Genomic DNA, 25470 nt, shown 5'->3' on the forward strand with positions numbered 1-25470 from the left:
ACCACCATGGTGTTTGAACAGCAACCAGTCCTTTTATCCAGCTGCTGCAGACACAGGAACGATCCTGGGGGGGATGAGAGCATCTTCCATCCTGTACCAGAGCGGTTTGGATTGAAAACACAGAGGCAGATGCCCCAGTAGCAGCCAGCTTCGTGGCCCACATGCAGTTACACGCCACCGGGTGAAGGCAATGTCTCAGGGAGACCGTGGGGAGCCATGGAGCAGCCCAGGGCCAGCTCTGACCGGAACCCTTTGCTGGTGCAGCAGTATTGGAGAGGGGGTGATTTTTAATGGCATTTCTATGCCAGCCAAAGCCCCAGTGTAGACGTGACCTGGTGAAGACCTAGCCCAGGCTGGGAGCTAGCGAGCCAGAGGCCTGGTCTATGCTTGAACATTTGGTCGACCTAGCTAGCTACATCGCTCAGGACGGTGAAGAATTTCATGGCCTAAGTGCTGTAGTTCAATCAACCTAACAAAGTAGGAAGTGTCTACATCATGGGGGGAGGGATAGCTCAGTGGTTTGAGCATTGGCCTGCTAAATCCAGCGTTCTGAGTTCAATCCTTGAGGGGCCATTTAGTGATCTGGGCCAAAAATTGGGGATTGGTCCTGCTTTGAGCAGGGGGTTGGATTAGATGACCTCCTGAGGTCCCTTCCAACCCTGACCTTCTGTGATTCTGTGTGCTTAAGTGGCCCATCGGCAGTGGCGTGGCTGTAGCAGCTGCCATGTAGACAGACCCAGAGACAACGCCAGGATCCTATCTGCGTCCAGCCGCCTCAGTACAAAATCCTCTTTATACTCCTCACAGCAGAGTCCCATCTAGGACTGATGCCCTAAAAGGTATCCAGGATCCAGGCAGATGCCCCTGGAATGGAGCACAAGTCACATTGTGGTCGCCATTACACCTCACTGGGCTGGGTCATTCATAAGCACATAAGAACAGCCATACTGGGCCAGAGCAATGGTCCATCTAGCCCAGTATCCACAGTGGCCAGAGCCAGATGCTTCAGAGGGACTGAACAGCACAGGACAGTATCAAGTGATCCATCTGTTGTCCAGTCCTAGCATCTGGCAAACAGGTATAGGGACACCCTGATCAAGGGATTTTGAGCCTGACCATCTTGGCTAATAGCCATTGATGGACCCATCCTCCATCCACGTAGCTAATTCTTTTTTGAACCCATTTATACTTTTGGTCTTTACAACATCCCCTGGCAATGAGTTCCACAGGTTAACTGTGCATTGTGTGAAGAAGTTCTTCCTTATGTTTTTCTGCAACCTGCTGCCTATTAACACAAAAAACAGGGATCAGCCAATAAAATTATGTGGAGGGGTAGATACCACTTCCTTATTCACTTTCTCCACACTGTTCATGATTTTATAGCCCATTATCACATCCCCCCTTAGTCATCTCTCTTCCAAGTTGAACAATCCAATTTTTTAAAATCTTTCCTCATATAGAAGCTGTTCCATCCCCCTAATCATTTTTGTTGGCCTGCTCTGTACTTTTCCCAATTCTAGTATACCTTTTTTGAGATGGGGTGATCAGCACTGCACACAGTATTCAAGATGCGGGTGCACCAGGGATTTATATAGTGGCAATACGATATTTTCTCTATCCCTTTCCTAATGGTTCCTACCATTGTTGGCTTTTTTGGCTGCTGCTTCACATTGAGCCAATATTTTCAGAGAACTATCCATGAGGACTACCTGGTCTCTTTCTTAAGTGGTAACAGCTAATTTAATTCAGATCAGGATCCTTCTCCCCTCCAATAGCTGAAAGTCTCTAGGATACTGCTTCTGGGGGCTGAGGAGATGATAAAGGGTTGCTAAGAGTCTCCATAGAAATGCAAAGCTCTGTTGTCCATCCGGGAAGCAGGAGCCTAGCACCTTACGTTGGGCCTGGAAGCCCTAGAGGAGAGACACCGCTACTTGATTTTTGTTTATTCCCCATCAAGGAACGAACTGCTTGTCCACATGGGAAGTTATACTGATATCATCATCCTGGGATAAAGGGCTCTGGCTACCCCAGTTTAACCTCCTATGTGGACACTCTTAGGTCTGGTCTACCTTTGAACTGTAGATCGACCTAGCTACAGTGCCCACTATGAAAAACTTCACCCCCCGGAGCCTGTAGTTAAGTCAGCCTGGTCCCGGGGGGAAGATACAGCATGGGTGATGGGAGAATTCTTCTGTCGATCTAGCCACTGCAGCGCAGGGAGTTTAGGGTTGCCAATTTTGGTTGGATGTATTCCTGGAGGTTTCATCACATGACATAATCTTTAAATGAAAGATTCACCTTTAATTCCTGGAGACTCCGGGACAATCCTGGAGGTTTGGCAACCCTCCATCACTCAGGGAAGCGGGTTGCCTCCATCAACGGATGAACCCCTCCTGTTGATGTGGGAAGCATTAACGCTGTGGGGCTGCAGCAGCATCGCTGCAGCTGGGCCACTGGACCGCCCGTAGTGTAGACGTAACCTTAGTCCAGAATAAGAGTGGCTTTTCTCTGACTCAGTTTAAATCACTTCCAAAGTGACATAAGCTATATCGGATGTTAGACTGGGATAACTATAGTGGTTTCAATTCCCCCCACGTGCCCCCATCCCTTAGCTTATCTCATAACTTCCCATGTTTTTGGTTTTGAACCTATTTAAGTTAAACCACAGTAAACTGCTCTTAATCTGAGACCTTGTCTACACAGGAAAGATACACCAGCTGTATCAAATCCGTCTATCTGGCTGGGTGGATGCCTGCTTGGTACACCGTGTTTGTACCCATATAACTGTGTTGGTTGGGGGGGCTGATTTTTCACGGATCGTGATACTGATATAAGCCCTCAGGTGGATGCAGTTATACTGGTATATATTCCCTTCCCATCTGGGAATGAGCTACACCGGCACAGATCCATTTGTACTGGGATAATTGTGCCAGCCCAGTAACTGTGTCTGTGTGTGGTTACACTGCTTTAACTAGATCGGTAAGGTTCAACCACTACAACTTCCTAGTGCGGATGGAGGCCAGGAGTGCCTCAGGGGTGGGGGGAGGGGGGTGCTAGACCAGGGTAGCTTTACCGGTGCCTTCAGTCATACTGAAAAAATCTCTTGTGTAGACAAAGCCTAAATCGGTTTCAATTCGCATCTTTTAATCTGATGCTGTTTTGCCCTGTAGACAAGGCCTTGGATTTGAAATTAACATAACAGCAACTGTATGGGCTCAGACTGCTGCTTGCAAGTCTTCTATCTATCTATCTATCTATCTTCATATGCACCCAACTGTCTCTTTCTCCTCCCTCCACATACATACCTCTCTTCCCCTCCTGGACTTTTCCCCATTTATGTCAGCGGCAGCAGGATCGCTGGGGCTTTCTTTATAGACCAAAGTTGCCTTTGGTAAATAGCAATAAATAGCTGAAGGAAACGGCCCGCCCCCGCCAGCCAGCGTGGCGGGATGCGTGGTGCCGGCTGCAGGAAGAGATGCTCCTTTTCCAGCACCGCAAGGTATAACATACACACGGGTCAGAGCGAGTCTCCCAGCGTCTGGGCATTGCTTATTAAAATCTCCCCTGTGTCCTGCCCCTGAGATGAGGGGTCTTAATCCAAGGGCTTGGTGACCAGATCCCCGCTTGGGCAACCACTCCAATGAGAAGAGATTCTCCTGCACGGTCCCTCACTAAAACCATCACGCAGCACTGCTAACCGGCTGCTTTGTTCCTCCCCAGAGGCAGCTGCGTCTAAGGACTGCTCGTGTTTGTAATGGGTCCTCTGGGAGGAATGTCCTGTGGAATCAGTGATGGTCCCTGCTCCCCGCATTTGGGGGAAGGGGTGTCTTTGGATAAGTGGGTGTAGTTTTGACTCTATCTAATAACAAACACTGGCAGAGAACTTCACGTTAATCGTATTATACTTCGGGGATGTAGTGGTTTGCCTAGGATCACACCGAGAATCAATGACAGCTGGAAATAGAGTGAGTCAGGACTCCTGGGTTCTTTAACCACCATACTGCCTCCGAGAGCTCAGACTAGAGCCTGGAAGTCTTTATTCCTTGGCCCCTGCTTTACTTAGAAGACGCACTTGCCTAGATTCACAAGCCCCAACTGTGTTCTCCATTGCCACACGCCTCACCCAAATCCAGGATTAGAACCCAGGAGTCCTGGAGCCCAGCCTTGGGCTCCACATACTAGGCCATGCTCTCCCCCAAGATCTTTGGTTAGAATCCAGGAGTCCACTAGGCCACACTCCGCACCCAAGCCCAGGATTAGAACCCAGCAGCCACCTGCTACTTCTCGGTGCTGTGAGTCTGGTGGACTGGGAGTCCCACAAGTAGTGGGGATCCTGCCCCCACATCTCTAGCCCCTGAGCTGGCAGCCCTATTCCACCTGCTTGGAGGCAGAGTGGTCCCCAGCAAGGGCTGGGAACACGTGTGGGTTTGTTCGTCCGGTGCTGAAAGGCACAGGGCAGAACATCAGATGGCTGGCGGTGCAGGGGGGATTTATGACCCGCCCGGCTCTTCCCCTCTCCTCTGCGGTGGGAGGCCCTGGGCACAGCATGAACTGTCCTGACACTGGATTTATTTCCTCCCCTCTGCTCCCACCTGTTGCAGGGCTCCGGGTTTATCTCTGCTAATGATGCTGGAGCCTTGTCAGCCTGGCTTCGGGGCTGCAGCCACAGGGCAGTTGGGGGCCCCTGGCTGTGGTTTGTGGGGTTTGAGCATCACCCTGATTTAGGAGGGCTCCCCCGAGCAACCAGTTGGAAAGATATTTCCCTCTCTCTCTCCATCACACTTTCTTTCTTTCTTTCTTTCTGCCTCACACGCACCCTCTCCCACCACTCTGCTGCTCCAGGCAGGAAGGAAGGAGGCTGTAAAATGCAATCAGGAGGCCAGGAATTTTGTGGCTCAGTTCTTGTTGATGAAATGGGTGAGCCCGGTTTTGCCAAGCCTGCTGAGGGAGGGGTTTATTTTGAGAGCAGTGTCTGGGGGGAAGTATCTGGGAGGAGCAGAGCTGTGTCAGGGGATGGTATTTTGGGGGGAACAGGTATGCAGGGGGTGGTACTGGGAGGTGATATCTGGGGGGAGCTGTGCCGGGGGACAGTATTTTGCGGGGACTGGTATGCAGGAGAGCGGTACTGAGGAGTGATATCCGGGAGGAGCAATATCCAGGGGAGCTGTGTCGGGGGGATGGTATTTTGGGGGGACCGGTATGCAGGGGGACAGTACTGGGGAAGGGATTAGGGAGCTCCTAGGCTGGATTTCCAGAAGGGTGCCCCCCTCCCTGGGGACCAGCCCTCTCTCTTGCCCACAGCCAGGCCTGGGTATCTCTGCCAGCTCTGATGGATCATGGGGCTGGGCAGACGAGGCTGATTCGGGATGGTTTGTGGGAATGGATTTGGGGGCAAGGACAGGATAGACTCATTGCCTCAGGGGGCCCCCTCAGAATCCAGCTGTGTCCCTGGGGGGTAAGGCCTTTCCCCAGCACCTTTCAGCAGGACCCTGTCACAGCACTGGGCCCCCTGCTTCCCAGAGACCTGCCTCCTGGTGCTGGTGTCCCAGCCAGAGGATGGGGGCCAGGGCAACACAACGAACGGTGGCTTTGAACCCACCCCTGGGGTGGGGGACCAGGCCTCCTCCACACACATGCCCCTTCAAGGGCTGGGGCCTGTAATGATCACTAGGAGCCCAGCCCCACGCCCAGCTCTTGCATGCTTATCAAGAGATGGCAGCTGGGGGCAGGAGGGCTCTGATCCATGGGTTGGTGACCCATGTCTGCAGCTTAACCTTGGACCCACTGGAAGCCACATGGCCAGTGCAGTCCCAGCTCTCAGACCCCAGGCTCCATAGCAAGACCGGGGGAAGGGGCGGGGAAGGGGGGGCCTGACCCAGTCCTGCATGGGCCTCGGGCTGAGTGTGATGGAGTGGGATTGGTCCCTGGGGCAAGATCCAGTCCACATCGGATTTCCCCACTCCCTTTGCCCCCCATGTAGCTTGGGAACTGCTGTCTAACCCTACCCGGACCCCAAGGCACCTTCTCTCCAGCACTCTAATTCCTGGGGTCAGCTGAGCACTGTCCCTGCCCCAGGGGCCCGCGGGAGGCTTCTGGAATATTGCATGGGTTGGGTGTCTAGGCAGTTGGCTCCCATGGGTCAGATGCTGGTAAGGGAGGGGCCTTCCCTGTCCCATGGAGACAGATCTCTGGGGGATGGGGCTGCTGGTGGGGGAGAGGAAGCTCTAAAGGGGGTGAGCAGCCTATCCCGGCAGGGAGCAAGGGGCAGGAGTCCTGCAGCAGCCCTGAGATGTTCCTATAAAGTGGGTGATACATGCATGTAAGCACTCACCGGGAGCGTGCACACCCAGAATCAAATCAAGACGTGCTCACCGGGGACTGCGCCCCCAGAATTAAAGCCAAACATGCTCACCAGGGGTTGAGCATACACACACAATCTGAAGAAGTGAGCTGTAGCTCACGAAAGCTTATGCTCTAATAAATTGGTTAGTCTCTAAGGTGCCACAAGTCCTCCTTTTCTTTTTGCGAATACAGACTAACACGGCTGTTACTCTGAAACACACAATCAAGCGCACACATGCGCTCCCATTTCTGCACCCACACAAACACAATCCACACAGGCACACTCTCTTGCAGACTCACAATCAACTCCGCTGATGTAGAGATACACACAGCATTCCCATGCCTTTCAAAGGCGCCTCCCTGTGTGTTTATGGGTTACTTTCAGGTAAATAAGAGCCTGCAATTGAGATATAATCACCTTACCCTCCCCTCCTTTGTCTCTCTGCTGATCTCCCAGGCGGGAGGGGAGGCACAGGGAGAGGTCTCAAATCCCCTATTGTCTTATTGTAAAGAAGGGAAAAAATGCAGAGGGTTAAGATTCATGAGCCTCTAATCGTCCACTTGGCCTGTCTGTCATGGAGATGAGGTTGTCTCCCTTGTGGGGGAAGGGACAGGGATGCATGGAGTCAGGAGCTCCCCCATGCATCAGCCAGAGCAAAAGGCTAGATGCTCCCCCGGGTGAGATCTGGGGTGCAAGGGGTGCAGGAGAGGGGCATGGAGTGTGGGACCCGGAGTGCTTGCAGGTAACTAGTCCGCGGGGCCAGCCACCAGCTTTGCCCCTAGATCTGAACCCCCGTGGATCTTTGGGGGTTCAGAGCTGAGGTTTTGGCTGGAGGCTCTAATTCTGTTTGGCAGAAGTTGGGGCAGAAAGGAAGCCTGGTGGAGAAGCGAGTGATGGCAGCTTGGATGGCCTGTGAAACTGAGGCCTGTTTCTTATTTATGTTATGGTGGGAGTCACCAGGTGGTGCTGTTGCATAGTCATGCTAGTTCTTAGCCTGCGGGCAGTGCTCTGCCTTGGAAGAGATGCCCTATTGTTTAGTTTGTTGGAGGATGGACATGCATCTCCCAGAGAGCTGTTGCAAGCAGCAAGAGACAGTTTGCACCCAGGGTGCAAGGGGGCTGCCCCCTGGCCACAGATGGCAGAGGCAGAACCCCACACCCTGCAGTTGGGTCTGCTCTCTGCGCTATGCCAGGCTCAGCGGTGCCCAGGGACGGCAGCACTGGGGTGGTGTTGGGGGCTAGTGCTCCACACTTAATGGAAATATTGTTTGTGTGTATGTGGGAGGGGCTGATGTTTCTGCCTCCATGTGTCATTCCCTGTGAACTGCGCACATGCATGGGGGGCAGGAGAGCAAGTGGGATTTAGAGGGGCTGGGGTTGCCACCATGACATCCAGGAGCCCATAGAAACCCTCCATCTAGGCCCCCTTCCTTAGTAAACTTTAGCTGTGGCCGGGTTTGCTCCCTGCCCTAATCTCTCCAACCAGGGTTAATTATTCTTGAGGGAGTCTTGCTCCCTGGGAACTGGGCTTTGGGGTTGGGGTTCAGATTTATTACAGAGGGGGCTGCCTGTGTGCCGTTTGTGACCGCCTCTGTTCCAGGTCTGGCGAAGGGACCGTATGCAAGATGCACTAAGTAAACTACCTAGTCCTCTGTGCTACTGCTTTCTCTCGCATTGGGAAGCTGATCAGCGAGGCCCTGAGATCCACACCCCAGTATTATAACCGCTGCTACAGTCATGCCGAGAGGCCCCTGCTGTGATCGGGGCCCTGGTGTGCAAGGTGCTGTGTGCACTGCACAGGGTCGCCAGTGGCAGTGGTGGTGCTGGAGTGTTGCTTTGCCATCTCCGATTCCTGGCCGCTGAGGATTTCTGCCTGAGCTTGCAACGGTTGTTGGGCAGCAAGGGCGGGCAGAGGATGCTGCTCCCCTGCCCATGCAATCTGTGCCCTGCATGGGACCAGCACGGAGCAGGGCCCAGCTTGGGGGCAGCGCTGCCTTTCTGCCAGCACTAAATGGGGCTGGGAGAAGTGAGGCAAGCGAGGACATGCCCCTTGAGCCTGCACCCTGCTGTGGGTGGTGGCGATAGAAGAGAGGATCCCAGTAGTCTATGTGCCACCTACCACCGTCTCTAGCCCGGCTGTATGCTCCCAGCGCTGGGCAAGGGCCGTGTCTGGGGTGTTGGGTGGGGAGCTGGGGAAGAGCCAGAGCCAGCATCCTGGGAGCAGGGGGAATTAGGCAGGTGGTAGAGGGGGAGCTGGTATCCAGGGAGGGGGAAAGGATCTGAGCAGGGGGCTGTAGCCAAGGAAGGCAGCTGGAGAGGGTGCAGAGTGGAAGTAGGGTAGTGCCCATTGACGGGGCAGGGTACTGAGGAGGGAGCCTGGGGAAGGGGGTGTGGGTGAGGGTCCCATCTTTCAGCCAGAAGCAAATGTCTGGGGTGTGTATCTCTGAGCGTTTCAGGATGAGACTGGAAAGATGTGTGGACACCAGGTCAGCAGCAGGACCTAGGTGTTCTGGGCTCAGTCCCGTTGCTTGTGGCTGCTTCCCCGATTCCCACCCTTTTCCTGGGTGGGCTGAACAGTGCCCAGTGGAAAACCCTCCTCTCTAGAGGGCTCACCTTGTAGCCTGATTTACCACTAAAGACCTCAGGGAGAGGCTACAGCCTCAGGGAAAGAACCTAATCCTGTTCTAGTATAACCCTGGCTTCTACTGCTTGAGCTACAGGAGCGTCCCCCCTTAGCCGCTAACAGTACAGGGCCTATGGCACACAGCTGGACAGTTCCGATTGTGTTCAGTAGAGGGCAGCATTGCACACATGGACAGCTCTGCTCCTCTCTCATACTATATAGGGGCTAGTGGCCACTCAGGCCACAATTTGCACAAGAGGAGCAAAGCAGTGAATGAAATACGCTACCAGTTTAAAATGTCTCCCCTAGAAAGTTCCTGGTTTTCAGGTATCCTGTGGGATGCTGCTGAACTCTGGTAGTTGCCTGGAAACTTTGCACCTGTGGTATTTCTCGGTCTGTTTCATCATTAAGTTCCAGAGTTAACATCACATCAAAAGGGAGCAGTTTGAGTTACTGCTTTTGGCTGGCTGGTTGCAGACTCAGGCCATGCTTGTGGTCGTGTTTGGAAGGTTATTGATATAACTTGAAGGCCTGGCAACTTAAACTTAAATTTTATAGAACCCCCTCACCCCCCAAAACCCAGAGAGAAGAAAGATTGCTTGGAAGTTGCAAACTCTGCCATGCTGGTTTGTTATTGTTGGGTCTCTTGTGAGTGCTGGACAGGGTGTACTAGTGTGTTGTTGTAGGGTTGCTTCTTTGCACAAGTCCGTACACACTGATTTATTTTAGAGCTGCTCAGGGGCATAGGACTCCACACGCTGGTTTGTTATTGTAGGGTTGCTCAGACTCTCTGGGCTGCACTGGCTGGTTTGTTATTGTAGGGCTGCTCAGAGGCCCAATGTTGTAGGGTTGCTATTGTTTTCCTTTTTTAAGAAAAATGAATGTGGGATGCTGGCCCCCCGCCCCCTGGCTTTGCAAACAGGGGAAGCTGATGCTTTGGAGACTGTCCAAACCTAGGCAGCACCCAGCTCCCCCCTCCCCGTTCCATTGCGGGGCTCCACCTGGGCTGATGGGGTTTCTGGGACTCAGCTGCCCTTCCAAGGGGTAGGGTGGGGATAAAACAGCCAAAAGGCAAGAGGCGGGACACATGATGCCCGGCCCTCTGTGGAGGGATAAGCCCGCAGTCCCCCTGGGGTATGGGTGTGCCCCCTCCATCCCCCTGCGCCCCTCCTCGTGCTGTGGGCCTGGGGGAAGGGGGATTAGGTTACACGGCTCTGGTAACAATTCCAACCTGTTTGGACTGGAATGTGGCATTTAGAGCCCGGCTACAGGAAATTCGCTCTGCGCTGAAAGACAGAATTGAAAACAGTTTGCAGCCCGGCCTGGGGGCGCCTGGCTGGCTCAGGGCGGGGGCGGGCAGGGGAATGGGGGTCTGGCTCTGGCCTGGGGTGGAGGGCAAGGGGATGGGGGCCTCGCTCTGGCCTGCAGGGAGCAGAGAGATTGTGGGGGCTGGTTCTGGCAAGGGGGAGAGCAGGGGGATGGGAGGATGCCTCTGGCCTGGGGGGAGAGCAGCAGATATGGGGGCTGGCTCTGGCCTCGCGGAGCAGGACAGAGGATTGGGGGGCTGGCTGTGGCATTGGGACAGGTTGTGGAGGGATTTGATTCCCCCTCCCTTCCCTGTTCCCCTCTGGTTATTTTGGCCAGTGCCAAATACCTAGCAAGTGGCCTTGGCTGCCCCAGGCTGGAGGGATCCCACAGAAGCATGTTCCTTGGGGCCCCTCCTGACCCTCCTCCCCAACTCCCAGGAAACCCCCATGATGGGAAGCCCCCAGCACCAGCACTCAGAGAAGGTTCCTTTCAGAAGTTGGGGGGGAGGGGGGTTTACCAACCCCCCTCTCCCCCACGCTGTCAGGGCCATCCCTGATCGCCTGGGTCTTGCGGCCCTTGGAATTTACCCGGACGCTGGCTCCTGATGCCCCTGCCATTCCCTCTCTCATCAGCCGTGGAGACCCAGAGCACGAGTTCGGAGGAGATGGTGCCGAGCTCGCCCTCACCACCCCCGCCCCCCCCGCGTCTACAAGCCCTGCTTTGTCTGCAACGATAAGTCCTCTGGCTACCACTACGGCGTCAGCTCCTGCGAAGGCTGCAAGGTAACGGGGACCCCCGCCCTTGGGGCCCGCCGCACGGCTTGGGGCTCAGCCAGCTCCTTGCTTTGCCCCTCTGGAGCCTGGCTCTCCGTTGGGCACCCCTCCCAGCTGAGATTGGGGCCCCATTGTGCAGGGCGCTGCACAGACCCCAGCTGAGATCAAGGGCCCGTTGTGCCAGGCGCTGCAGAGAACCCAGTTGAGATCAGGGCTCCATTGTGCCAGGGACAGTCCCTGCCCCAAAGGGCTCACAGTGCAAACAGAGAGGAACAAAGTTTTGGAAGTGCAGTCATTATTTTGCAGGAAAAGTGGCTTTTAGTCCAAAATCGAGTGTCCAGTGGGTCACTGTTCTGGAATAGCAGCACAGTCTGAGGGCCTGAGCGCTGGGCGAGGGCTTGGGACCCCTGGATTCTAGGCCTGGCTCTGTTGGGTGACCTGACCAGTCACTGCCTCTCTTTGTGTCTCAGTTTCCTCACCTGTAAAATGGGGCTAGTGATAGGTACCCCCTTTTTAAAGTGCTTTGAGATTTGCTGATGAAACAAGCTAGGTGTCATTATTATTTCAGTCCATTTCCCCATGTAGACAAGCCCTAAAAGAATGACCAGGATAGAGACAATTTGTGGGGCGTGAAGGCCGAGGGGGACTCTTGACCCATTTAAAACTGATCCCAGGGAAGAGCATTTTGAAAATGATGACCCTGTGGAACTCACCACCACTGGATGTTCTTATGCAATAGGATCTGTCAGGGATGGCCTAGATATATGTGCTCCCTCAGTGCAGGGAGAGGGACTGGGTGACCTCTTGAGGTCCCTTCTGGCCCTACATCTCTACGATTCTATAGGATTTAGAGAAAGGCAAGGGCGGGGAGGGATAGCTCAGTGGTTTGAGCATTGGCCTGCTAAACCCAGGGTCGTCAGTTCAGTCCTTGAGGGGGCCATTTAGGGATTTGGGGGATTGGTCCTGCTTTGAACAGGGGTTTGGACTAGACGACCTCCTGAGGTCCCTTCCAACCCTGATAGTCTATGGTTCTATGAAAAACCAATTACATGAATAGTGAATTGCATAGGAGGCCAGGATGTGCAAAGGGGCCCAGGGGGTTGGGCGCACTGCATTTGGGCACCCCACTCCCTTTGTAGATCCCAGCCAGAAGGCCTACACATTCTCCTGTTGACGGCACAAGCCAGCTCCTAAAAGCCAGGGGTCAGGAGGGATCAGTCCATGATTGCCTGTGAGAAGGGGGTTGAGAGTGTCAGAGCTGGAGCACCGGGCTGGAGCGGCCATTGCTCTTAGCTGCTGCAGCGACTGGTGCTCCAGCAGGCCAGACTGGGGGGTTCTGTTTGCGTTTGGGGGTGCAGCTTTGCCAAGGCACCTGCTTGGAGCTGTAGGGCACATGGGGTAACCCCTTCCCTGCCTCTTCTCCCCCCACCACATCCTTACCTCTGAACCCCGCTCCCCATGACCTGCATGTCCCTGTCTCCCCCCACCACCTTCAGGGATTCTTTCGCCGAAGCATCCAGAAGAACATGGTATACACCTGCCACCGCGACAAGAACTGCCAGATCAACAAGGTGACCCGCAACCGCTGCCAGTACTGTCGGCTCCAGAAGTGCTTTGAAGTCGGCATGTCCAAAGAAGGTGAGGAGCCAGGGAGCAGCGGGAGGGTGGGGGCAACAGCCATGGGCGGCTGGGAGGTGGGGGAGGAATCCACCTGCAGCGGGATCAGATGGAAGGTTGGATCCAACAGGGGCATGGCCCCATGCAGAGAGACTGGCCCACATGCACCTGTTCCCCTCCCCCCCAGCCCTCTACTCCTGCATGCTCTTGTGTTGCCCAGGGCCCTGCCCCATGGCACTGCTGTGCCCCAAGACTGGAAAGTCACTGGCACTAGAAGTGGGAGAGCAGGGGCTCCTCCATGAGCCCCATAGTGTTTGGTGAGAGCTTTGCCCGAGATCTTTGCCCAGCTGGCACAGATGGGGCCGGACTGTGACGGGGCTAGGGCATGGCATCCAGGCCTGGCTTCGGATCATTTGGATCTAGGGTTCGAGTTTGGCCCAGTTCAGGTCTGTGGCCGGGGGGGGGTGGGAGTTTGGATCCAGGCTCTGGTTTGAGGCCTGTCTCATGGAAGTCTGGTGCCCATGGCAAGGCCACGCTAGGACATGCTTCCGATACGGGTAGTTCTTGGGCTGGCCGGGCCAGGGTAGCCGGAACCAGGTGGGAACAGGACACGGGCCAGAAGTGGATCCGAATCTCACCGGGATTCAAATCCTTGGTTCTGGCCCCTTGGCAAAGTGGGCTTTGAGGCCCAGCACTTGGAGCCATGGTTCACAGGTGCCACCGTAACCGTGCCCCCATGGTGGTGATCTCTCGTACCCACACCCCGTCCCCCCGCCCGCTTTGCTGAGTCACGCGGGAGTTGGCGGAAGGCTTGGAAGAGGGCGGCTGCCCCTTTAAGAGTGCTGTCAGCCGGATGGTCCATCTGGAGACAGAGTGCCTCTTGGCGGCTGTTGCTTTTACTCCCGACTGCTAAGGCATGTCCTCACGAGCCGGCCAGGGTGGGGCCCCCATTAATCACTGTCTCTTTAAGAGCCCGTAATTAGGAATGTCTGTCTCAGCCCTGGCCATTGATTTCCAGGCCCCTGTCGCTTTAAGGGCGGAGGGTTTTTTGGGGCCGGTGAGGGCGAGATGTCTTGAAGGCGACCGGAAATGGGTGGTCTGTGGGAACTGGGCCAGGATTGGGCAGGGGCGGGTATCCTTGGCATCCCTCCCACTCCCCCAGCGCTGGCCCAGCTAGAACTGAATGGGCTGCAGGACGCCCCTCCCTCCCCCCCCGAAAAGAGATCAAGGGGCTGCCCCCCTTGCCTCCCTGACAGCTGGTGGGCATGTGAACAGCACTGCATGGGAAGACTGGCACAGGTCCCGGATCTGGGGGACCTGCTGCCTCTCTGAACTGCCCTTCCCTGCTACCCCCCACTCCACACGCCTGCTAAGCTTCGGCTGTCTCACCTGATTCTTCAAACAACCCCCCCCACACCCGGCCTCCATGCGTCACCCTGGCTTTCGATGGGCTGAAGGTGCCAGTAGATAGGGTGGGGGGGCAGAGCAGCTCCCCCCCGGCCCCATGCCATGGCAGCCCAGGTGGTTGTGCATCTGGGGGGATGGGGCTGGATCCCCAAGGTAGTGGGGTGTCTGGGGGGGGGGTGAGCTCTGCTGGCAGCCCCTCCCTGCCGGCATTGTGCTGGCCGAGGCTATAAGTGGATATCCTGCCGGCTCGCGTATCCTGTTGCCAGATTCCCCCTGGCGCTCCGTGCTGGGGTGAGCCGGAAGTGCAGCCTGGAAATGTGCGGCCACAGGGCGGGCCGGGAGAATGTACACGCAACGGGAATGCTGGGACCTGGGGGGGCGGGGGACCCTGCTGGGCTCGCTGGGCCCCAGGACTGCTGGTGCCCTGTTTTGGGGATGGCAGGGATGAACTGACCCCCACCCTCCAACCCCCGGGCATGGGGCTGTCTCTATCCCTCTGGCTGAAGCCTAGTTCATCTCCTTCCTTCCCCCTGCCACCAGGAGGCCAAGCCAGGACGGGTCAGGGCTCAAAGTACTTTGCAAGGGGCCCGCCTGGACAGGTGCAGCAGGAGGGCTCCCCGGGGAGCAGGGCCGGGGCGGCCGGAGTGGGGCAGAGGGAGAGCCGGGAAGCCCCATCCTTCACAGGGGATACCGGGCAGCCAATCCGGTGAGCCACGTCAGGCACTGCCCCGTGTGCTAAGCCGTGTGGCCAGTCAGAATCCATTGGTGCTGGGCGCCTGCACGTGGTCTCAGACTTTTGTACTGGCGACCCCTTTCACGCAGCGTGTGCGACCCCACCTTATACATTAAAAACACTTGGTTATGTATTTAACGCCATTATAAATGCTGGAGGCAAAGCGGGGTTTGGGGTGGAGGCTGTCAGCTCATGACACCCCCCACCCCCCCGTGTAATAACCTCGCGACCCCTTGAGGGGTCCTGACCCCCAGTTTGAGAACCCCTGACGTGGTCAAAGCCGGACAGCCAACCAGAATCCATTTCCATTGGTTCTTAACCCACATTAGAAGCCGGGTAGCCAATCAGACTGGGCTGCCAGTTGCCAGTGTTAGAAGCTGGACGGCCAATCAGGTTCCAGCCTCCCCCCCAGGACACATGCCCCAGGGGTCTAGCCAGCTGGGGCACTGTGAAGACAGGGGCTATTGGGGTGCCGGGCAGGCCTAAGGGGGGGCAGCTATCATGAGCCAGCAGCCAGCAGGCTTTGGCGTGATGGGATCCCTGGGCATATGCTGTGGGCAAAGGGGGAGAGCCTGGGGGAGCAGGCAATGCCATGTCATCCCCCACTCCCATTTATCCGAGTACCCCCCACTCTCCTCCCCCCCCACCCCCCGCGCTTTATCTGGCCTCCCTGTCCGCTGCTTCCTGTTTTCCTTGGGCTGAGCACAAGCCTCGGTGTTTCCCAAGCGAAGGCGGGGAGGGTGGCTGGGAACCGCGGTGGGCAGGGGCCAGCTGGACTGGCCGAACCGCCTCCGTGGGTCAGGATGGGCGAGGGGTGTAGAATCTGCAGGGGGAGCATGGGGACACCAGCCCAGTGCAGCCTGGCTCGGAGGAGGTGACACCCAGACCAGCTCCTACTGGCCCTCCCCTTGCCGACCCCTGCATGCCCATCGTCTCGCTGGCTGCCCCCAGGGCCACGTATGAAAATGAGCCTCAAGGGGCACCCATCGCTAGGGGAGGGGGCTGGCAGGTTGCTGTGGGCAGATGCTTGCTGGGCCATCCCCGTGCCGATCGTGCGCATTAACTGCTGGGAAAGGGGATAGAGCGCCAGAGTGTATAAACCTGGGTTACCAAGGTTGGCCCCGGGGCAGGGGGAATGTTTCCCTCTGCAGAGACAGGATTCGCTTCCCCCTGCCCAGGAACTGGGACATGCACCAAATGCTCCCTCACCATGGCAATGCAAAAAATACCCCCGTCTCACGGGGTGCACTGTCTAAATAGAGCACTTGGGGAAACTGAGGCATACAGACAGCAGTGAGTCGCTCATGGTCAACCAACAGAGCTGGGACTAGAACCCAGGTCTCTCCTGCGGGCACAGCCGCTGCTCCCATCACTAGCCCACACTGCTTCAGAACAGCCAGGCTGAGAAGGCGCGCCCAAAGCGCGTGATCCGGCTGGCCTCAGTAGCAGCTTCCTGGTCATGTGGCCCCTCCAGCCCCAGCCAGGGTAGATCAGCGTCGCTGCGCTGCAGTCAGTGGGGCCAGATCCCCGTAGGGTGTAAATGGGCGTCGCTGCGCTGCAGTCAGTGGGGCCAGATCCCCGTAGGGTGTAAATGGGCGTCGCTGCGCTGCAGTCAGTGGGGCCAGATCCCCGTAGGGTGTAAATGGGCGTCGCTGCGCTGCAGTCAGTGGGGCCAGATCCCCGTAGGGTGTAAATGGGCGTCGCTGCGCTGCAGTCAGTGGGGCCAGATCCCCGTAGGGTGTAAATGGGCGTCGCTGCGCTGCAGTCAGTGGGGCCAGATCCCCGTAGGGTGTAAATGGGCGTCGCTGCGCTGCAGTCAGTGGGGCCAGATCCCCGTAGGGTGTAAATGGGCATCACTGCGTTGGAGTCAGTGGGGCCAGATCCCCGTAGGGTGTAAATGGGCGTCGCTGCGCTGCAGTCAGTGGGGCCAGATCCCCGTAGGGTGTAAATGGGCATCACTGCGCTGCAGTCAGTGGGGCCAGATCCCCGTAGGGTGTAAATGGGCGTCGCTGCGCTGCAGTCAGTGGGGCCAGATCCCCGTAGGGTGTAAATGGGCGTCACTGCATTGGAGTCAGTGGGGCCAGATCCCTGTAGGGTGTAAATGGGCGTCGCTGCGCTGCAGTCAGTGGGGCCAGATCCCCGTAGGGTGTAAATGGGCGTCGCTGCGTTGCAGTCAGTGGGGCCAGATCCCCGTAGGGTGTAAATGGGCGTCGCTGGGCTGCAGTCAGTGGGGCCAGATCCCCGTAGGGTGTAAATGGGCGTCGCTGCGCTGCAGTCAGTGGGGCCAGATCCCCGTAGGGTGTAAATGGGCGTCGCTGCGTTGGAGTCAGTGGGGCCAGATCCCCGTAGGGTGTAAATGGGCGTCGCTGCGTTGCAGTCAGTGGGGCCAGATCCCCGTAGGGTGTAAATGGGCGTCGCTGCGCTGCAGTCAGTGGGGCCAGATCCCCGTAGGGTGTAAATGGGCGTCGCTGCGCTGCAGTCAGTGGGGCCAGATCCCTGTAGGGTGTAAATGGGCGTCGCTGGGTTGCAGTCAGTGGGGCCAGATCCCCGTAGGGTGTAAATGGGTGTCGCTGGGTTGCAGTCAGTGGGGCCAGATCCCTGTAGGGTGTAAATGGGCGTCGCTGGGTTGCAGTCAGTGGGGCCAGATCCCCGTAGGGTGTAAATGGGCGTCGCTGGGTTGCAGTCAGTGGGGCCAGATCCCTGTAGGGTGTAAATGGGCGTCGCTGCGCTGCAGTCAGTGGGGCCAGATCCCCGTAGGGTGTAAATGGGCGTCGCTGGGTTGCAGTCAGTGGGGCCAGATCCCTGTAGGGTGTAAATGGGCGTCGCTGGGTTGCAGTCAGTGGGGCCAGATCCCCGTAGGGTGTAAATGGGCGTCGCTGGGTTGCAGTCAGTGGGGCCAGATCCCTGTAGGGTGTAAATGGGCGTCGCTGCGCTGCAGTCAGTGGGGCCAGATCCCCGTAGGGTGTAAATGGGCGTCGCTGGGTTGCAGTCAGTGGGGCCAGATCCCTGTAGGGTGTAAATGGGCGTCGCTGCGCTGCAGTCAGTGGGGCCAGATCCCCGTAGGGTGTAAATGGGCGTCGCTGCGCTGCAGTCAGTGGGGCCAGATCCCCGTAGGGTGTAAATGGGCGTCGCTGCGTTGCAGTCAGTGGGGCCAGATCCCCGTAGGGTGTAAATGGGCATCACTGCGTTGGAGTCAGTGGGGCCAGATTCCCATAGGGTGTAAATGGGTGTCGCTGGGTTGCAGTCAGTGGGGTCAGATCCCCGTATGATGTAAATGGGCGTCACTGCGTTGGAGTCAGTGGGGCCAGATCCCCGTAGGGTGTAAATGGGTGTCGCTGGGTTGGAGTCAGTGGGGCCAGATCCCTGTAGGGTGTAAATGGGCATCACTGGGTTGCAGTCAGTGGGGCCAGATTCCCGTAGGGTGTAAATGGGTGTCGCTGGGTTGCAGTCAGTGGGGTCAGATCCCCGTATGATGTAAATGGGCGTCACTGCGTTGGAGTCAGTGGGGCCAGATCCCCGTAGGGTGTAAATGGGTGTCGCTGGGTTGGAGTCAGTGGGGTCAGATCCCCGTATGATGTAAATGGGTGTCACTGCGTTGGAGTCAGTGGGGCCAGATTCCCGTAGGGTGTAAATGGGCGTCACTGCGTTGGAGTCAGTGGGGTCAGATTCCCGTAGGGTGTAAATGGGTGTCGCTGGGTTGGAGTCAGTGGGGTCAGATTCCCGTAGGGTGTAAATGGGTGTCGCTGGGTTGGAGTCAGTGGGGTCAGATTCCCGTAGGGTGTAAATGGGTGTCGCTGGGTTGGAGTCAGTGGGGCCAGATCCCTGTATGATGTAAATGGGCATCACTGCGTTGGAGTCAGTGGGGCCAGATCCCCGTATGATGTAAATGGGCGTCACTGCGTTGGAGTCAGTGGGGCCAGATCCCTGTATGATGTAAATGGGCATCACTGTGTTGGAGTCAGTGGGGTCAGATCCCTGTATGATGTAAATGGGCATCACTGCGTTGGAGTCAGTGGGGCCAGATTCCCATAGGGTGTAAATGGGCGTCACTGCGTTGGAGTCAGTGGGGCCAGATCCCCATATGGTGTAGGTGGGCATATCTCCATCGGGGTCAGGCCAGAGCCCCACCTCCTACAGATCAGCCTAGCCCCACCGAAGTCAATGGTACCACGCCAGTTTACACGGGCCAGGGATCTGGCCCATAGGGTTGATTTGGTGATCTCTGTTTTAAAGAGGAGTGTCCCAGCTGTGGGGGGTGTTTGGGCTGGGTCAGACCCCCAAGGGCCAAATGCCCCCCCGACCGTGTGGCTCCCACACACACTCCCAGCTACGGACTCTGAGCCAGGGTCAGGGCTGGTCACTCGGGGCCGTGTCCTCACCCCCGCCCCCTCTCCGGCAGCCGTGCGGAACGACAGGAACAAGAAGAAGAAGGATGTGAAGGAGGAGGTGGTGGTGGACAGCTACGAAATGACTCCCGAGCTGGAGGAGTTGATCCAGAAAGTCAGCAAGGCCCACCAGGAGACCTTCCCCTCGCTGTGCCAGCTGGGCAAATACACCACGGTGAGCCCCCTGCACATGGCACTGCCCGTCTCCCCTAGCTCACCTGGGAACCCCCTTCTGCCTTCCCTGCTTCCGTCATTGGAACGTGCCTCCGGGTCCCTGCACCCCGAGCCCCAGGGCTCAGCCTGTGGGAATAACAGAGCCGCCTTTTACCACCCCGGGCTGCCCACTGCTGTCACAAGGGGGAGCTGTTCTCAGCCAGGCTGCTCGGCGCCCCCGAGTGCGCAATCCCCAGGGAATGCAGCGCCGGGATTCTGCACAATGGCTACCAGGTGGCACTGGTGCCCCTTACAGACCCAGGTTCTGTGCCTGGCTCTGGCGTGGAGACGGGGGTGGGGCACCCAGATGCCATGCCCAGCCCAGTGAGGAGCGGGGGTCAGGGTGCCCAGTTCCAGCCCTGGCTGGAAGAGGGGGTCAGGGCACCCGGTTCCATGCCTGGCCCAGCAAGGAGAGAGGGTCGGGGCATCCAGGTTCCGTGCCCAGCCCAGTGAGGACAAGGGGTCAGGGTGGCCAGTTCCGGCCCCGGCTGGAAGAAGGGGTCGGGGTGCCCGGTTCCGTGCTTAGCCCAGTGAGAACGGGGACAGGGTGCCTAGTTCCGTGCCCGGCCCCGGCTGGGAGAGGGGGTCGGGGCGCCCAGCCCCATGCCTGGACCTGGCTGGGAGAAGGGGTTGGGGCGCCCGGTTTCATGCCTGGCCCAGCGAGGAGAGAGGGTTGGGGTGCCCAGGTTCCATGCCTGGCCCCAGCTGGAAGAGGAGGTCGGGGTGCCTGGTTCCGTGCCTGGCCCTGACGGGAAGAGTGGGTTGGGGCACCCAGGATCCATACCTTGCCCAGCGCAGAGAAAGGGTCGGGGTGCCTAGTTCCAGGCCTGGCCCTGGCAGGGAGAAGAGGTCGGGGTGCCAGGTTCCGTGCCTGGCCCCGGCTGGGTAATCTCCCAGCAGCCGCAGGTCACCCTCTGGCTCTTAGTTGCAGAGGGTAGGAGACGATCCCCACCTAGGCCCTGTGGTGCAGCACTAACCCCTCTCCCCCATTCCCTCCCCCAGAACTCCAGCGCCGATCACCGGGTTCAGCTGGACCTGGGGCTATGGGACAAGTTCAGCGAACTGGCCACCAAGTGCATCATCAAGATCGTGGAGTTTGCCAAGCGCCTGCCGGGTTTCACCACCCTCACCATCGCCGACCAGATCACCCTGCTCAAGGCGGCCTGCCTGGACATCCTGGTGAGGAGCAGCCTGGGGGTTTAGTGGGGGACTCAGCTGCCTAGAGTCTCTTCTTCCTTGGCCCGTGGCTTGGTGAGACCCTGGGCCCCTGCCCAGCCCAGGGCTCAACAGGCTTTGCCCACTGTGTGGGGAGGAGCTGGCCCAGTGGGTCCCGGCGCTCACCCCACATCCCATCCCTGGCAGATGCTGCGGATCTGTACACGCTACACACCAGAGCAGGACACCATGACCTTCTCGGACGGGCTGACCCTGAACCGCACCCAGATGCACAACGCCGGCTTCGGGCCCCTCACTGACCTGGTGTTCGCCTTCGCGGGGCAACTGCTACCCCTGGAGATGGATGACACCGAGACGGGGCTGCTCAGTGCCATCTGCCTCATCTGCGGAGGTACCGGGGGTGCTGGGCACACTGACGCCATCACAGCTGCTGCAGCCCTGGCCTCTCCAGCAGGGGGCGCTGTAGGGGGTGGGGCAAGAGCACTGGCCATGGGAGGAGCTCCCAGCTACATCAGCCAGGCCTCTCCCAGCAGAGGGCGCTGTGGGAGTGCTGGCCATGGGGGTTTGAGGGGGCTGGGTATGGGGATGTGACAACCAACGTGTGTGTGCCCCACAGATCGGATGGACCTGGAGGAGCCAGAGAAGGTGGACAAGCTACAGGAGCCGTTGCTGGAAGCGTTGAAAATCTACGCCCGCCGTCGCAGACCCAGCAAGCCATACATGTTCCCCCGCATGCTGATGAAAATCACCGATCTGCGAGGCATCAGCACCAAAGGTGCGGGCTGTCCGCTGGGCACTGCTGGGGAGGAAGCTCACAGCACTGGTGCTTCCTGACACTGCTGGGGTGGAGGCTTATGGCACCAGTGTCCTTGGGGTACTGATAGGGCACTGCTGGGGGGAAGCTCCCAGCACCCGTCTCCCACCTGGTACTGACAGGGCACTGCTGGGGGGAAGCTCCCAGCACCCGTCTCCCACCTGGTACTGACAGGGCACTGCTGGGGGGAAGCTCCCAGCACCCGTCTCCCACCTGGTACTGACAGGGCACTGCTGGGGGGAAGCTCCCAGCACCCGTCTCCCACCTGGTACTGACAGGGCATTGCTGCGGGGAAGCTCACAGCCTCCTGCAGTGCCGGCTCACTGCTCCTTTCTTCTCCCCACCCCCATCGCAGGTGCGGAGCGAGCCATCACCCTGAAGATGGAGATCCCTGGCCCCATGCCCCCCCTCATCCGGGAGATGCTGGAAAACCCCGAAATGTTCGAGGATGACTCGTCGCAGCCGCCCCCATCGGCAGAGCCCCCCAGCTCTGAGGAGAGCCCTGCCGAGAGCAAGAGCCCTGAGGAGACCCCCTAGCACCCTGGGGAGTGGGGGGTGGGGACTGGGAGAAGCCCCATCCTCAGGCACCCCACCCCCTTTCCAACACCCAGCTGGTTCGAACAAGCCAAAGCTGCCTTCAATCTGCCCCCCATTGCTGGGGGGGGCAGGCATGGGCTGGGGGGCAGCTAATGGAGATTGTCTGTGTGCTGCCTCAGAGGTGTAGCTCTTGCCTTAACCTTCTCTCGGGAGGGGGGGGCAGTCTGGAGCCTCTCTTTTTCCCCCCCCCCAAGCTTTTTTGTTTTCCAAAGTCTGACTCCAAGCCAAAAATCTAGTGGGGGCAAGGCCGGGCCAGGGAGCTGCCTGCCTGGGGTGTGGGGCAGATCCCTGGAAATGGACCGAGAGGGGTTCAGCGGAGCCCCCCACTCTGTCCCAGCACTGCAATTGCCCGTCCGGCGGGGGGTGCCCTGGAGCCAGAGAGAGAGACTTGGAAGTGAGCCTGGGCTGGGATGTCGGGGTGTCGCCCCCCCCACTCTGCATCCCCAACGATGCTGCCTCCAGATTCCTGGCTCATGATCAGTCAAGACCCTGCCTCCTAAACGGACGTTCCCCGCTGGAACCCAGGCATCCGGGACAACTGATGCAGATCTCTGAAGCGGCGGATTGCTGGGGAACAGGCGGGGGTCGGAACAGCCCCTGCCAGCCCGTGGAAAGCCCAGAACACCTGGGCGTGTTGGGAAAGGAGGCTGAGCTGGGGGGGGCGTGGGGGACTTTGCCCCAGCATGGATGCTGCCCGTCACCCAGTGTCCTGCAGGTTTCGGGGGACGCGGATCTCAGAGGGGGGCGGCGAGGTCCAAGTTTGGGAGGTTTATTTTATTTTATGTTTTTGTTGTATAACGTGCTAATGGTTTGGGATAACTCCTTGGCGGTGGGGGATGAGGGGTCACTGTCCCGTCTCCTGGGGGCTCTGCTGGGATGGGGGGGGGGGGCCCAGAGGCAGGGGGCCAGGGCTGTAGGGCTGTATCTGGTTTTGCTTTTGATGCTGTTCAGGTTTGCTACAGTTGGGGCGTCTTTTGCTCTTGACTCCCCACCCCCCCATAACCTCCAGTTCCAACCCTGCCCCTGTGATTCCCCCACTTCTGATTCCCTACCCATAACCCCCCCCCCCCATGGCTTCCCATAGCCTGACTAACCCATTTCCCCCTAACCTTCCCCTTCAATCCTGACCCCGCCCCCACAATCCCCCTCCCCAGCCTCACCCCTTGGTGCTGATGATTTTGGGAACACAACACTAGAGACCAAAGATGGGGGGGGGCACGGGGGCAGGGATTGGAGGGCAGGAGCTGGTGGGGTCACATGGGGACAGGGAGCTGCCACCTTCCCAGGGCCTCAGCCCCCCCCCCCCCCCCAACAAGGCTGCTTTATGATGTATCCATGGGGAACATCCCCCCCCCCATGCCCCTCGGAAATGGGCACCATTGGGCACTGCCAGCTGGGACCCTGCTCCCTGCCGGGGGTGAGGGGAGCACCCTAACCCTTTGCACAGCAGCCTGGAACGCGGCCCCAGGGGGCAGCACGGGGGGGGGGGGGGCCTTCGCACATCATCCCCAGCCGCTTTGGGACCCAGCTGCTCTACAGCACCCCCTGTGGACCAAAGTAGATAGCACCTCTACCCTGACTCCCCCTATAATCCCCCCTAGGGCCAGCGTCATCCCCCAAAACCTCCACTCCACTCCTTGCCCTGGAGGAAATATTGTCACCCACCCCCCGAGTCGTCCCCCAGCTGGGCGGGGGGGGGGAAGCGGTGGCGGTTGAATCCGCCCTCCCCACCCAATGCACACAGCCCCTGTGGGCTCCCCCTCCCCTCAGCACCCCCCAGCTGTAGGGGAAGGAGCCCTGCAGGGTCGCTGAGCTGTTACACTACAGAATGGGGCGGGGGGCTCGCCCCCTCCTAAGGCCCCTGTTGGTCCTGGGGCTGCAGTTCCAGACTCCTGCAGCAGGGGGCCGCTGCCACCCTCACAAGCAGGTTCTGCATCGTGGGGGGAGGGGTTGGCCCCGTAGCATGGGGGGGGGCAAGGGAGGTGCCCAGACTTTGCCACCTTTGCCAGGTGTCCCATGCCTGCGAGCCTGGCCGGGGGTGGGGGGGGCCTGCAGGGGCAGGGTGAGCTGTAGCCACGTGCTGACCCCTGCAGCCTCTGCAGCTCCCAGCCTGGCAGCACTTTCCCTGTGTTATTTATTGGCCTATCTTCATCCTGGGAAAGGGACCCAGTTGCCCCCTACCCCAACAGAGAGTGGGGCGGGGGGAGCCCCAGGGGTCCCGCCCTGGCATGAGACACAGCCCCATCCCCCCCCCCCCCAAATCTCTGCTGCTCCCTGATCCTGTTGAGCTGCCAAAAAGAAATACCCCAGACCTTAAACCAAAGCCAAGGACCCTGTTACAGGGGGGATCTGGGAGGGGGGCTTTGCACCCCCCCCCACTCCCCTCGGTCATGTTTACAGCCAAGCTTTACATGGTATTTTAAAAGAAAAGCCCCTTTCCCATTGCCCACCCCCTTGTTGCCCAGCTCTCGCAGAGGGGACTTTTCTATTTTTGCAAAATAAAGTGATGGAAACTCAGCCCCGCCAGCTCCTGCTTTGGTGTGTGGGGCGCCCCCACCTGGCCATCCCAGCCCGTCAGCACCCACCCGGCCGCGGCCTGATGGGATGGGCGGCGCTGGCCTAGCGTCAGGAGGCACCAGCCTGTCTCTGCTCCAAAGGACTCCTGGTGGAGATGATGCAGCTGCCTCTGGGGTGGGGCATGGGGGCTGTTTATACAGGGTTCCCTTGCCCGGTGCCGAGATGCAGCTGTCTCTGGGGTGGGGCATGGGGGCTGTTTATACAGGGTTCCCTTGCCCGGTGCCGAGATGCAGCTGTCTCTGGGGTGGGGCATGGGGGCTGTTTATACAGGGTTCCCTTGCCCGGTGCCGAGATGCAGCTGTCTCTGGGGTGGGGCATGGGGGCTGTTTATACAGGGTTCCCTTGCCCAGTGCTGAGATGCAGTTGCCTCTGGGGTGGGGAATGGGGGCTGTTTTTACAGGGTTCCCTTGCCCGGTGCCGAGATGCAGCTGTCTCTGGGGTGAAGCTCTTTAACAGCCTACAAGTAACGCACAAATCCTGCCTCATAAAACACCCCTGTGGACGCTGCAGGCGGGGAGAAGGCTCCATGGCTGGACCTCCCAGGAACACAGCTAGGCTGGATTTGGAGGTCTAATCTACCGGGGGGGCGGTACCCCCAGCCCCGCCCGGGTTCGATGTTGACACAAGAAAGGAGCACCCCTCCTGGGTCTTAGTGCTGCCTGCAGCTTGCTGAGCCTGGCCATTAGCCAGCCCAGCTCAGGGCCCCGCTGTGCCAGGCACTGCCCAGAGCAAGAGACGTTCCCTGCCCGGTGGAGCCCAGGATCCAGCTAGACAAAGGGAGCGAGGGGAAACCGAGGCACAGCAGGAGAGTGACGAGGCAGGAATAGAACCCAGGTGTCCTGGCTGTGCCCTGCCTTCCTGAATGCGGATGGTTCTGCAGTAATGACCCCCACACAGACACACCC

At 58.6% G+C, this 25470-nt stretch overlaps 1 protein-coding gene across 1 annotated transcript in view; it reads left to right on the forward strand.

Moving 5' to 3' along the window:
• RARG (retinoic acid receptor gamma) overlaps nucleotides 1-23951 on the forward strand; it is a 31681-nt gene extending 7730 nt beyond the window's left edge. The window contains 8 exon segments of the mRNA XM_073318692.2: nucleotides 10906-10967; nucleotides 10969-11055; nucleotides 12543-12684; nucleotides 19203-19363; nucleotides 20404-20580; nucleotides 20764-20968; nucleotides 21194-21352; nucleotides 21747-23951. Coding sequence (XP_073174793.1) covers nucleotides 10906-10967; nucleotides 10969-11055; nucleotides 12543-12684; nucleotides 19203-19363; nucleotides 20404-20580; nucleotides 20764-20968; nucleotides 21194-21352; nucleotides 21747-21928 — 1175 coding nt within the window. The 3' untranslated portion in view covers nucleotides 21929-23951.
• The last annotated feature ends 1519 nt before the right edge of the window (nucleotides 23952-25470 follow it).

The sequence above is a fragment of the Lepidochelys kempii genome, chromosome 20 (genome assembly GCF_965140285.1).
Source record: "Lepidochelys kempii isolate rLepKem1 chromosome 20, rLepKem1.hap1, whole genome shotgun sequence".
Lineage (NCBI taxonomy): Eukaryota > Metazoa > Chordata > Testudines > Cheloniidae > Lepidochelys > Lepidochelys kempii.